At 30.9% G+C, this 12540-nt stretch overlaps 1 protein-coding gene across 1 annotated transcript in view; it reads left to right on the plus strand.

Moving 5' to 3' along the window:
- LOC106465450 (haloacid dehalogenase-like hydrolase domain-containing 5) overlaps nucleotides 1–9048 on the plus strand; it is a 40016-nt gene extending 30968 nt beyond the window's left edge. Inside the window, exon 10 of the mRNA XM_022393352.1 lies at nucleotides 1435–9048. Coding sequence (XP_022249060.1) covers nucleotides 1435–1632 — 198 coding nt within the window. The 3' untranslated portion in view covers nucleotides 1633–9048. The remainder of the gene's footprint in view (nucleotides 1–1434) is intronic.
- The last annotated feature ends 3492 nt before the right edge of the window (nucleotides 9049–12540 follow it).

Raw genomic sequence — 12540 nt, forward strand, 5'->3', positions numbered from 1 at the left:
ACTTCTTTCTATTGTAAGTTCTGTTGGATATATTAAGTTTAGTGTAAAATTCATATTATTTATAGATATTAAATCATCTGTGTAATGGAAGTGTAAATGTATAAATTAGGATTTAAACTCTGCTTCATAAATGAGTTTTCATAAAAGAAAAGATACAGGTTGGTCATATTTGAAGAAAAGTTCGTTCCCATTAGAATACCCACCATTTCCTTATATACTTGTTTCTTTAAAACAATATAACTGTTATAAATACAGAAATGGAGTACATTTTAAAAATTAATTTTAGTGAATTTAAATTTGGGTATATTTCTTTCTTTATTTATACTAAAGTTGTCAAACAAATCATTGAAACCCTGATTAAATCTTTGAGGTGTATTTTAGTATATAATTTAGTAAAGTCATATATAAAAATAGAACTGGCAGTTTTTGATAAATTTAAATTATTTAAACATTCCAAAACTGGAATGTTGTTTTTAATAATCCAAAAATAATTATTCTGGTTATTTGAGGGTGTATTTTTATTTTTTCAAACAAGACATCTAGAATATTGTTAAGTACTATGGAAACAGATTTAATGACTGTATTTAAAGAATTAGTAATAAATCTGAATTTGACAGTTTTTTTTTCAATATTGGAATTGCATATAAAAATGGTAAATTTGTACAAGAATAATCTGTATGGATATTCCATTTTTTAATAGCCTTCTTCAAATTAGTAATAACATTGCACACAAAACCAAAATTACAGCCAGTTTTATCAATCAAGGTAATAACGAATTGTTTTTAATTTCTTTTATTATTATTATTGTGAAAATAAGCATTAAGGAGATTTTGTTAGAATTCCCATTGTCAGACCTAGTTGTCATCATAGTCATTGCAGATAGTGCCAGTGGAATCAAGATTTAGGTTGAATTGACCGAGTCTGTAGCGAGAGAGTTAATAATATAACAGTGTCTCTTATAAAATGAAAGCTAAAGTATAAAACAGTATATCACATAATGATTGCAATGAATATTAATGATGACAACATTAAACAATATTTTATGATAAACTTTCAATAATTCATGCAACTACATTAGATATTATCCATGAAATGTAAACCAATTATTATTATTATTCACAATATCAGTGTTAGTTTGCTCTTATAAAAATTGTGCAGTTGAAATCACTTTGTAACCAATAATCGGATCTTAAAAATACTGATATATTTGATGAAAATATTGGTTTAGTATCAAGTGTATCATTAAAGAGAGTCACTCGTATAGGCCCATAATTCCAACTTTATAATGTTTTTTTTGTTGGCCATTCAACTAGTGTGTTTTAACAAGTAAGCTGTTTTGTACCCTGTGTTTCACAAAAAGATAAATGGGATTTTTCATTATAGTGAAATACATTTTACCAGCAGAAAACAATATTGTATCTTTGTATTACACAGGTTGAGGAAGGAGTCATTTCCTGCAAGTCTGTTCTTGTACATACAGGTGTCTACAACCAAGACTTTGATGAAGGAGATTTTGATCACTCGCCACGGGACTTCCTACCAGCAGAAGCGGCTCTGAAGGAACCTACTTATAAAGTAGAAGATGTTCTGAGTGCTGTTAATCTCATATTTAATGAGGAGAATTTCTCATGATGTTTATTCCTTATTAGCTTAGTCTGAAATTTTATTCCCTATCCATTCCATGTGTGAAAAATAATAGTTTTCTTAGATGCGTGACTATAACCAGCTTCAGCATGTTAGTAATAGTTAATTTACGTCTCCAGGTTTTTTCCTTATTTCTAAATTGAAAGTTCGTCAAAGTTTTCAAAAGTACTGACAATAAGTAGCTGTATTAAAATTATGTAGGTAGCTAGGAATGACAGGAAGATATGGGTACCTCTATATTTGTAAAACCTTCTTGTAAATTGGAAAATATGTTAAATATTGGCTGTTATACGCACTTCGTTTAGCCAGTAATCATTGGAGAAGAGTTAAGATACTTTCTGTATTTAATAATAATATAAAAACTGGAGGTGTATTTTAGTATCTATACTTAAACTGTACAGTAAATGAAAAATTGTGTATTGTTTGTGTTCAACACAGGAAAGAAACTCTGGTTTTATTATATATCTTTCAATAACCTGTACATCTTAGATTAGAGTTAAGACATCCTGTATTTGTGTTCAACACAGGAGAGAAATTTTCAATTTTATTATGTACCTTTCAATAATCTGTACATCTTAGATTAGAGTTAAGACATCCTGTATTTGTGTTCAACACAGGAGAGAAATTCTTCAGTTTTATTATGTACCTTTCAATAATCTGTACATCTTAGATTAGAGTTAAGACATCCTGTATTTGTGTTCAACACAGGAGAGAAATTTTCAGTTTTATTATGTACCTTTCAATAATCTGTACATCTTAGATTAGAGTTAAGACATTGCAAATATCTGTGTTTGTTAAAGTGGAGAAAAGTCTATGCATACATGTGAATCAAAATATATGAGTAATAATGCATTCTTACAAACTGTCGATAGAGCTTTAATGATACAACTAGTTAGACCTCTAAATCTTCTATCTATATTAAATCCAAGTCTAAACCATTGCTTGTCAGAAGTCTGTGTGTGTGTGTGTGCTTATAATTGGCAAACTGCTGGACCAATTATCATCAAACCTAGCATGTACTATTAGGGCCCCCAGAGGAATGACATAGGGAGAATCAAAGTTCTTGATCTGCATCTCATCCCAAATACTCCCTGGGGATCCCAGTGTCCTCCCTGTTCATCCAACGGGTATGTTATTAATAATTCTCAAAGAACTGTTTACAGTCATGATCAGGATTGTAGTGTACAGTGTACATTTTTATATTTCTCTTGTACAGCATGTGTATGCTTTTTGTTGTTGTTTTCCAACATTTAGAACATGCTTCTGGTATCTGTTAGGACATTTTTTTCCAAACTGGAAGAAACAGAACAGTTGGAAATGATTATAATATACTTAACAAAACTATCACTTTGCTCTCAAAACTCATTCCTAACCAAATTTTTCATTAATTTTTTTTTTAAACAGCTAAAGAAAATGTTGATTTTGCAGTTATCACTAACAAAAAATTAGGAAACTTTGCTGAGTTAGGGGGTGCTGCTATTTAAATTTGGAAAACACTGTGTTAGGTTGATTTGGGAATATTGTGATAATCCTTATAATAATTGGCCAATGATGATGTAAAATATTAAACTAAATTCTCATAAAAAAGTCTGTAGTTATAAGAAAGTAATATTGAAACATCAACCACTTTTTCCAATATTTAGGAATAGGTTGAATTTTGACTTAACAAAAAAAAAGTATGGTACTGTATGAAAGAATTTATTTCAATATTCCTTACGTTTTCAAGTTGCAAGAATTCATACAAACTTGAAGTTTCTGTGTTTAGCTGAAAGTTGTAATTAATTATTTTTGTGCGTCATGATTAGAAGATAATGAATTTTCTTTCTGTGTCTTTCACAGTGCAAACAGAACACCGTACAATATGGTACCCTCGGGTTACATTATCTAGAAGCTTGCAAATAGATGGTTAGATCATAATCACTTCAAATAATTGATTGAAAATTAGTTGAAATAATGAATAATTAGCTGTATAATAAACATTGTTGTGTTATCTGGGTAATTTATACTAGACACTGAATTTTGAAACTATCCTTACAACTTTCAGTGCTAGCAGCATACTGTATGGTATGGAAAAAGTACTGTACAAATTTAGATTGTTGAATCCTTTTATAAACTCGACAAATACAAGGAATCCTTCTTTTTGCCATTATAAAGTGGAATAGGTGATCCTCTCTCTTCTGTACAACAGTCTGCATTTGAAGTAAATTTTCTTGCATAAAGCTCAAATTCTTTAAGTAAATTCGTAGGGACCAAAGCTCAAGTATTGTATAATTCTGGGTCAGAGCTCCTATATCAAATATTTTGTTTTTCATTCAACACCTGTGATAGTCTAGGAGGAGTAAGCTGGGTTTCAGACTTTGTTCAAACCCTTTGAGGAAGAAGTCTGATTTGATATTCTAGAAGGGATGAACATTTTAAGATATTTTGGCTGCAGTTTTTTTCTGTGAGCCTACAAAATATACATCTCTCAAAAACCACAAAAATCATGATGATTTTCATTATATCATGTAAGTGTAGTTTCATTCAGTAATGTCCAATCATAAGCTATGTAACATACAATTCTCTGTTTAACACAAGAACATCCACAAAGCTTTTAAAATATTTACTAAACCCTGTAAGAATGTACATGTATGCTGTTAAACAGGCATTGCAAGAAAGCAGACTGCCAACTAACACAAAGCAAATGTCAAACACGCTACATTTAAGTTTGAACAAAATACTTCTGTTTAGAAATGTTAACAATTCTGTATATACTCTGCTATTACTTATTACTTTAGTTTAATACAATATGTTTAGGAAAGGCTATTGTACACTCGTTTACTGTAACTAAAAGTATAATAGCACTCATTTGCAAAGTACACTTGATATATGTATATGTACTACAAAAAATCGAGCATAAGCAGGACATAATAAACGTGATGAAACTAATGTACATTAGTATGCATTTATTAGAAAACCTCAAATGTCATTTTGTAAGCTTTACACACAAAATAGTCATTGATATGCTATATAAATTAACTTTAATTAGTACAAATTTACCTTACAGGAAACTTTTTAAAAATCAATACACAAGTAATATCTTTAAACTTCTATAATGCTAGTAATGTGGCTATCTTTGACATCACTAGCAATTTGGCATCTTTATGGCATTGTATTTCTGTATTTTCTCAAAGTCTCTGGTGTACTTTGATTCAGTTTTTCTTCAAGTTGTGTCCAGAGGCTTACTTTAGTACGGTTGATACTTTTATCAAGGATAGAGTCCAGCAAATCCCAGATTTGTTCTATGAGATTAAGATCTGGACTTTGTGGCAGCCATTCCATTCCCTGGATATTTCCTGAGTTTTCTTTCTTTGCCAAATAAGCATGTAATTTCTTAGGTTCATTATCTCCTAGAAAGATGAAATTCTGCCCGGTCAGTTTCTTTCCATAATTTACTCAGTTTTGTGACGATGGTCAACACTATCAGTAGATATGATGAACCAAACCATCATAGAGCCTCTTGCATGCTGAAGCATTGGCATTCCTTCTACAGTTTCTCTTTGGTGAACATATGTACATTGGTTGGAACCATACAGTTATAATTTAGTCACATGTCCAATTTACCTTGTGCCACTGTTTCAAAGACTAGAATACATATTCTTTCTCATAAGCTAGTCTCTTTGTGCACTAAATGCTCTCTTGATGCTACTCTTTCTCAAAGGCTACATCTTTACAACATTTTTGAAACTTTTATCTGTGCATGACCTGCTAACCTCGTTGTGAAGGTTTTTCTAGTTTTCTTTTGCTTTTTCAGGGAATTGAATCTTAGATATTTGACATATGTCTTATGTCATAGGAACAGTTATCCTTCTAAACGTATCCCTTGGTGGGACAGCTGCAAGGCAAATCTCTGGATTTACAATGTTAAAATCAGGGGTTCGATTCCCCTTGGAGGACACAGCAGATAGCCCGATGTGGCTTTGCTATAACAAAACACACCTTCTAAATGTCCTGTGTGTAGTTAACAGTACTTGACGAACAGCCAAGGTCTTTTTCAATTGTTCTTAAATTCAAACTAACATCATTTAAAGATATGACTTTGACTCTGATAAAGGGTGTTAGTTCTCTGTTTTGGCATTTTAATGGCAACACCACAGTAAATTATCTGTGGTGGACAATGTTTTTGAAAAAGAAAAAAAATCTCTTCTGTACCTGTATGAAAAATGTAGAGTGTGAAAATCTCGTATTTCTACCAGTGACTGGTTGAAAAACAGAAGGCAATCGAATGTGACAATGTTGCATCATTTTGTATTTGGATTAGACATCTTAACTTTTAAATCATTTACTGCATTTAATCACTTACAGCTATGTGTTACTTTTCTCTTACAGTTTTAATTAAATGTATAACGTACAAGTCATGGATTAAGTAAGAAAATCAATAATTTGCCAATTTTGATGGCTTTTCCTACATTTTAAATAACAATTTTTATATTTCACAGGCAAAACAAATTTAAACTACAGAGCAATAAGGAGTTCTAATATATTTCCACACAACAGTATTTCAGTTAAATTCAAATGCAACATAGTGTAACACATACGTGCAACAGTAATAATGTATTTTTCTTGTGGCCATTTATACTTGCATGGTAAGTTCTAGATCAACAAGACAGCTTTTAACTATTATGATACACAATAACATGTACTTCAGTATAAAATTTTGTACTTCTTGACCATAAAATGTTTCTATTCTAATGCAGACATCAGCATTTAGCTTGAGCAGATAAAAATGAGAATCCCCAGTGCCACAACATTGCTCAGTTAAGTCCGGAGATGACTGTTCACAGTCAGCTTCTAGTGTATTAGATAGTAGGTTATTTAAAATGGTATTCAGTGTATTTTTAATCCAAATGTTGATTATTCTGGTGTTCTGCTCATAGTATACAATGTGTCAGAAACTAAGTTGCTCATACTTGTATGTAGCTGCTTTTACTTTGGGAATGTGACCCACTGCTATAAATTAACAATGTAACAAGTTTGTTGACTCTGCATATGAACGTGTTAAAATGAGAAGTTAAGTGAAATTAGCTTAAGCCTTTTACTATAAAAATATTGTTTCTTATTCTGCTACTTGGTTATTGATTAAAATTATTGTAAATCACAATTTACCTATACTTAGAAATGTTTCCTATGTTTGCAAGTGACATTGCATGGTGGAAACGGATTGAGCATATAATATTTTCATTCACAGCATCTGACTGGTTCATAACGCTAATAGTCTTCTAACTCTTCACAAGTGAAAGATATCAATGGAATATTTAGTGCTGAAAATTTGAAATTGTAATATATTTATGATTTTATGGTTAATACGAAAATGGTTAGTAATTTGGATCTTGCATCAATACATTTTGGCTAGGAGTATATGACACTCTGAAAAAAATTCTGTATTTTGTACTTTACAACATACATGGAAAGGTTTAGGTAGGTTCTATCTAACAGTAAATCCAGTTTGATTTTTTTTCCTTAAAATGTATTGAATGAACCACAAAAGGTGAGGTTTTTTAATAATCTCCTAGGTTAAGGAAACATTATTACTGAATTCGGTGGTTTAGGTACCAGATATTTGTGTTTATGCAATGCATCAACTAGAATAAATAAATATTTTTCAATTTGTTATAAAACACTTAAAAAATCATTTCTGTAGTTAAATAAGGCAAAGTTAATAATAACATAATTATAAACAGTGTATTTTGAGAGAAATTAAACATTTTAATTTATGTCTTTATTACATAACTATATATTTTCCTCCTCGTATAGTGGGTGAGACATTGGCTGGTGACTAGAATTGTGAACTATGGACTTGAGGGTCCATGGTTCTCATAGCGTTGCCATAAAAATACGATTGGGCTCCATATGTTAGAACTGTAGGTGTGTTATAGGAGTGAAGGTCAAATCCCACTATTCAATTAGAGTAGCCCAAGATTTGACAATAGGTACCATTGACCTCTAGTTTATCAGTTCAAAAGTAAAGTTTGCTCGTGCAGATAGTCATTGTGCAAATATTCTAAACTAAGAAAACTGTGTATATTTAATTTTTTCCATGCCCACATATACCTTTTTTTCAACATTGATTGAATTACCGATAACTGTTCAACAAATGAAGCACCAATAGAAGATGTTCTCCCTTAGCCTTGTGAAGACTAATGTTCTCAAGTAAAACTCATCTGTTTGTTCTGTACTGTTAATAACGTAACAATGGATAACTTTGAAATGAAGAAGGGAATTGTGATAATATAGTTGTTGTTTTTTTATTCATTATGTTGAAATTTTTAAAACCATCAGTTAAGTTTTTTGTTTTTGAAATGTTATTGAAATATTACATTTACTGCTGTCATCATACATTAATGAAAATAAATATTAAGTATTACTAAATACTAATTTCATACCATTCCCAAACTTTGTGTGCTTATCTCTTGATGAGGTAGACTGGTACACATTATTTTGAGTAGGGTGATAAAATGGGCTCTTAAAGATTTGAATTGAATACTTAAAATTAGTATGTTTACAATTATACAGTATCATTCCCGAAGTGTATGAGTCAAATCATAGTTTTCTTGATTTATTTCAAAATATAAGATGGAATAATTTATCTTGATTATACATTGGGGCCCCACTGTAACATGGTCCACAGTGTCCATGTCATAAGACTGCAGTATAACTAGGCCATTTCAAAACCACTAAGCCAATTGTAGAACAATGGATAAAATGATTAAAAAGGCCTCATAAACAGATAAGTCTGAATGAAAATTTTGGGGTCCAAAGGTGGAATAATTTATCTTGATTATACATTGGGGCCCCACTGTAACATGGTCCACAGTGTCCATGTCATAAGACTGCAGTATAACTAGGCCCTTTCAAAACCACCAAGCCAATTGTAGAACAACGGATAAAATGATTAAAAAGGCCTCATAAACAGATAAGTCTGAATGAAAATTTTGGGGTCCAAGATGGATCCGTACGTTACGATGAGTTTTCCACAATAGCGGACTGTATTATAACAGGTCCCCAGTGTACATTTAAATATTTTTCCGCTAAAGAGAAGTATAAACTTGAAGATTTTGACTGCTAGCAAAGCGAAAGCGGTTTATCTTAATAATGGTTTTATTTTCATAAACTTTTTCAAGGTGACTACCTAATATGTAGCTGTATTTAATGAACATTATTATAAAATGGAACAAAAGTCTTGATTGGAAGTTTTAATGTGTAACATTTTTAGAAGTTAGGAATTGATTTGTTTGTGTTCAGGATGATGATGGTGACTGTAAAATGAAAAGTACAAGTAATATTGTACGACATTATGATAGGATTGTTTTGCATCTAGAGAAGGTGAATTATATATCTAACTGTAAATAAAAACTTGTTTCTTGATATTAGTGATACTTATTTATTGTGGGGATTACATGTTGGATAGTTTTCCTATTTTTCTTTAAAATACCATAAATATTATGCAAATACATATTTCTTATACATAATAAACAATTTACAGAATTTAGTTTTGTATTTTTTCTGTCACTTCAACACAGTTTAATCTCATATGTCATCGTATGCGTATGGTAATTCCAAAATATATATTTATATATGCTAGCAGAAATGCTACCCAATGGGTGGCTGTTTGGTCTTACCAGGCTGAACAGTATGCTTCTGTATTTTGGGGTTGTTCCTTTTTCTCACTGGATTTTACCTCATAACTTGGTGAGTAAGCCTATCTCTTTTTTTTTCTCTAACTTGCATCCAGACGTTTCATTTTTTTTCTCGCAAAGTTCCAGTCTTTCTCCATGATAAGCTACTCTTTCGTTTGACAATTTTTTGGCATTGTGATTTTTGATCATTTTAAACTCATACTGAAGTTGAAAAATACTTATAATAAAAAGAAGAACAATAATAGTTACAATAATGTACATTACTTAGATCTAGATATAAATTTCATGAAAGCCAAGAGTACATTGACTAGTTTTGATAAAAAAAAGGGATTTTGGTTTTCCCATCCTTGGTCTACCCACCGTAAATAATGTAGTTCCATTAAAAGGTACTATTATTTCTCAATTAAAAAGATATTTGACAATTTGTAACAATAGTAATTCGTTTATGGATAATGTCCAATTATTGACAAATAAAAAAAAAAATAATGGTTATAAAGATTGGCAAATAAAAACGATTTCACACTCTCATAATAAGTACAAGAATATATGATAAAAAAATACCCTGGATTACTGAAAATACCTTTTGGAGAACATAAATAGGTTGTTAGTTACTCAAGGTCATCCTTATTTTATAAGTAACTAACCATAAGATATTAAGGTACTTCTTCAGTATACCTGTATGGAAAGACCAACTTCAGGTAATGTGTCTCAGCTCAGGATAGGACTTTAAGAACTAATAAAGTAAGGGTTATTAGTTCTATTTAACATAACTTTGTGATAAGTATTAAGAAGGGTGAAGGTTGGGAGTTTTACAAATGTAGAAATTTCTATTATAAGGTTATTTTTATATCTAAATATTAAGAGAGACTGCCTTTGTACAGCTGGGTGCAGATAGTGAAAGGCAGTAGGAGTTGAGCCATTGTGGATTCAAGCACTCAACTCCTAACACTTAACTGATTCTACATAGCTGCTCACTAGTTTGACATCTGTGTTTGGATCATGTCTGATAGATGGAATATTCCTAACATGGTTGGAAGCTATGACTGCAGACATTTTCCATTATGAGTTTACGATGATGACAAGGACTGGTAAAGAAAAACATTTTTTGTTTAGTCTCATTGTGAATGTTTTTATTTGTATTAATTTCATTATTCTTATATTGTACTGCTTTAATTGCCTATTTACAATTAATGTATCTTATAGTATTAGAATTATTTATATATATGTAAAACTAAAGTAGTAGACTGTAAGAAAACAAAGATTTGCTATTTAAAGTTCCATATGTTATTATTTATATCATGATCACTTTTACTGTTGAAATATTTTTTGGAGCAACTATAATTTTAATGTTTAATCCCATAGAAATAGACCACCTTGGAATTAAATATTAACTAGCTAGGCTTTTACCCAATTTATCTAAACAGTAGTTTAAAAAATTTATAAAAGCTTAGATGAAATATTTCATTATTTGTCATCCATATAAAAGGTAGTCGGACATTGTCCTATTGCACATTCACTAACAAAAGCACAGCCTGTGTACCTGATTAATAAGATAAGAAACTGATATTTCCTAATATCTATTCAAAATGTCTTGAGAAGATATGTTAATTAAATATAATTTGCTTAATAAACAGTAGATTTATCCTTGCACTTGTGTCTTTTAAGGTAACAGAAAAGCATTAAATGGGGAAAATATTTGAGACTATCAACCTTAAAATAAAAAAAAACAACTATAAATCATAGTAAAATTAGTTTTACTTTTGAGAAGAAAAATAAATAATAGACTTATAGTGATAATATTCAGATCTGGTCTCACTGGCTTACGTGGTTTTTGTGTTCTAGAGAAATACCAAAGACTCAAAATTTCAATAACATGACCAGAATCTGGCAATATTGATTTTTTTGTGGGATTTTTATTTCTTGTTTGTGAATACAGAGTAATAGTGAAAAAAAAATCACCATGACATTGTTGTCTTGCATTAGAGAGAATGTAGAAAGTGAAGAGACCAGTCTCCATTTGATGAAACATCCTTTGGACAAAATATATTTTTAATGTTGGAAAAGGAAGTCATTTAACAGATACCACAGGTTGGTTTGTGGATAATGTTAGTCAGTTTTAGAAGTTTCATGTGTTGAATTGACACGTAGATTTCATGTTTGAAGTTTTATATTATGTGTGTTAATGGGACCTTCATGTGAGTGAAGTATTGAATGATTTCCTATGACTTGGTCCTGCTTTCTGTTTGGTTTGTAGGACAATGTTTTGAACTCTGTGCTGAGTTCTACATCAGGTCTGAGGGATTTATTAGGAAGGATTCTGTACATGTGAACAGTAAAACACACCTGAGAGTAAGCTCAACAGAATAATAATGTATTCTCATATCATATTACATGATATGATAAATCATTTTGGTGATGTCTCTTAAGAAAGATGTATCAAGAAACTGAATAGTCTTAGAGTTACTGTATCTTTTGCCAAAAGCAATGTTTACACCATTGACAGTGTGTAAAGCTTTACTGAATCTTGTATTGATATGGATTGCTGCTAACTGCTAGAAAAGAATGCATCACATCAATTATGATGACAATGAAGGAAGCAGAAAGTTTGTGACATAATGTGCAAGATAGGCAGATAAATCTTGATGTCAGACTATGAGTACTACCAGTTACCTAATGCCACCTTTGTCATCTTGCCACACAACCAGAATACCCATCAAGAACTTCTTAGAACACTTCAATTCACAAAGTGCCAACATTAAGTTCACAGCTAGAATAACAAAACCAACAATCAATTCTGGATGTACTACTGCATTACCACGGCTACCACCCTTTGACTGAAGTCTATAGGAAATCCACCCACATCCTTCATTACTAACATTACAGATCCAATCATCCACAGTTAATCAAATGTGGATCATCAAAATAGAGCATAACAAATTTAAGACCCACAATACATGCAACAAGAAGTCTTGATAGAAATGAATAAAAAACCTATAACCCGAGTGCTTTCAAAAAATGGACCTTTCTTCTTCAGGGGCAAACAAACCACGATTTTATTCTCATTTGTATAAGGTCTCGGCTGCAAGCTTAGGAGAATTTGCGAGAATTTAATATTAATTTAAAATCAGCAAAACACTACATTTTTACACTCCTACAATATTGTTTTAATATATATATAGAAGATTGTGCTTTAGGTGTGGTGATACTTAACTGAGATTTT

The sequence above is a fragment of the Limulus polyphemus genome, unplaced genomic scaffold (assembly GCF_000517525.1).
Source record: "Limulus polyphemus unplaced genomic scaffold, Limulus_polyphemus-2.1.2 Scaffold1949, whole genome shotgun sequence".
Taxonomy (NCBI): Eukaryota; Metazoa; Arthropoda; class Merostomata; order Xiphosura; family Limulidae; genus Limulus; species Limulus polyphemus.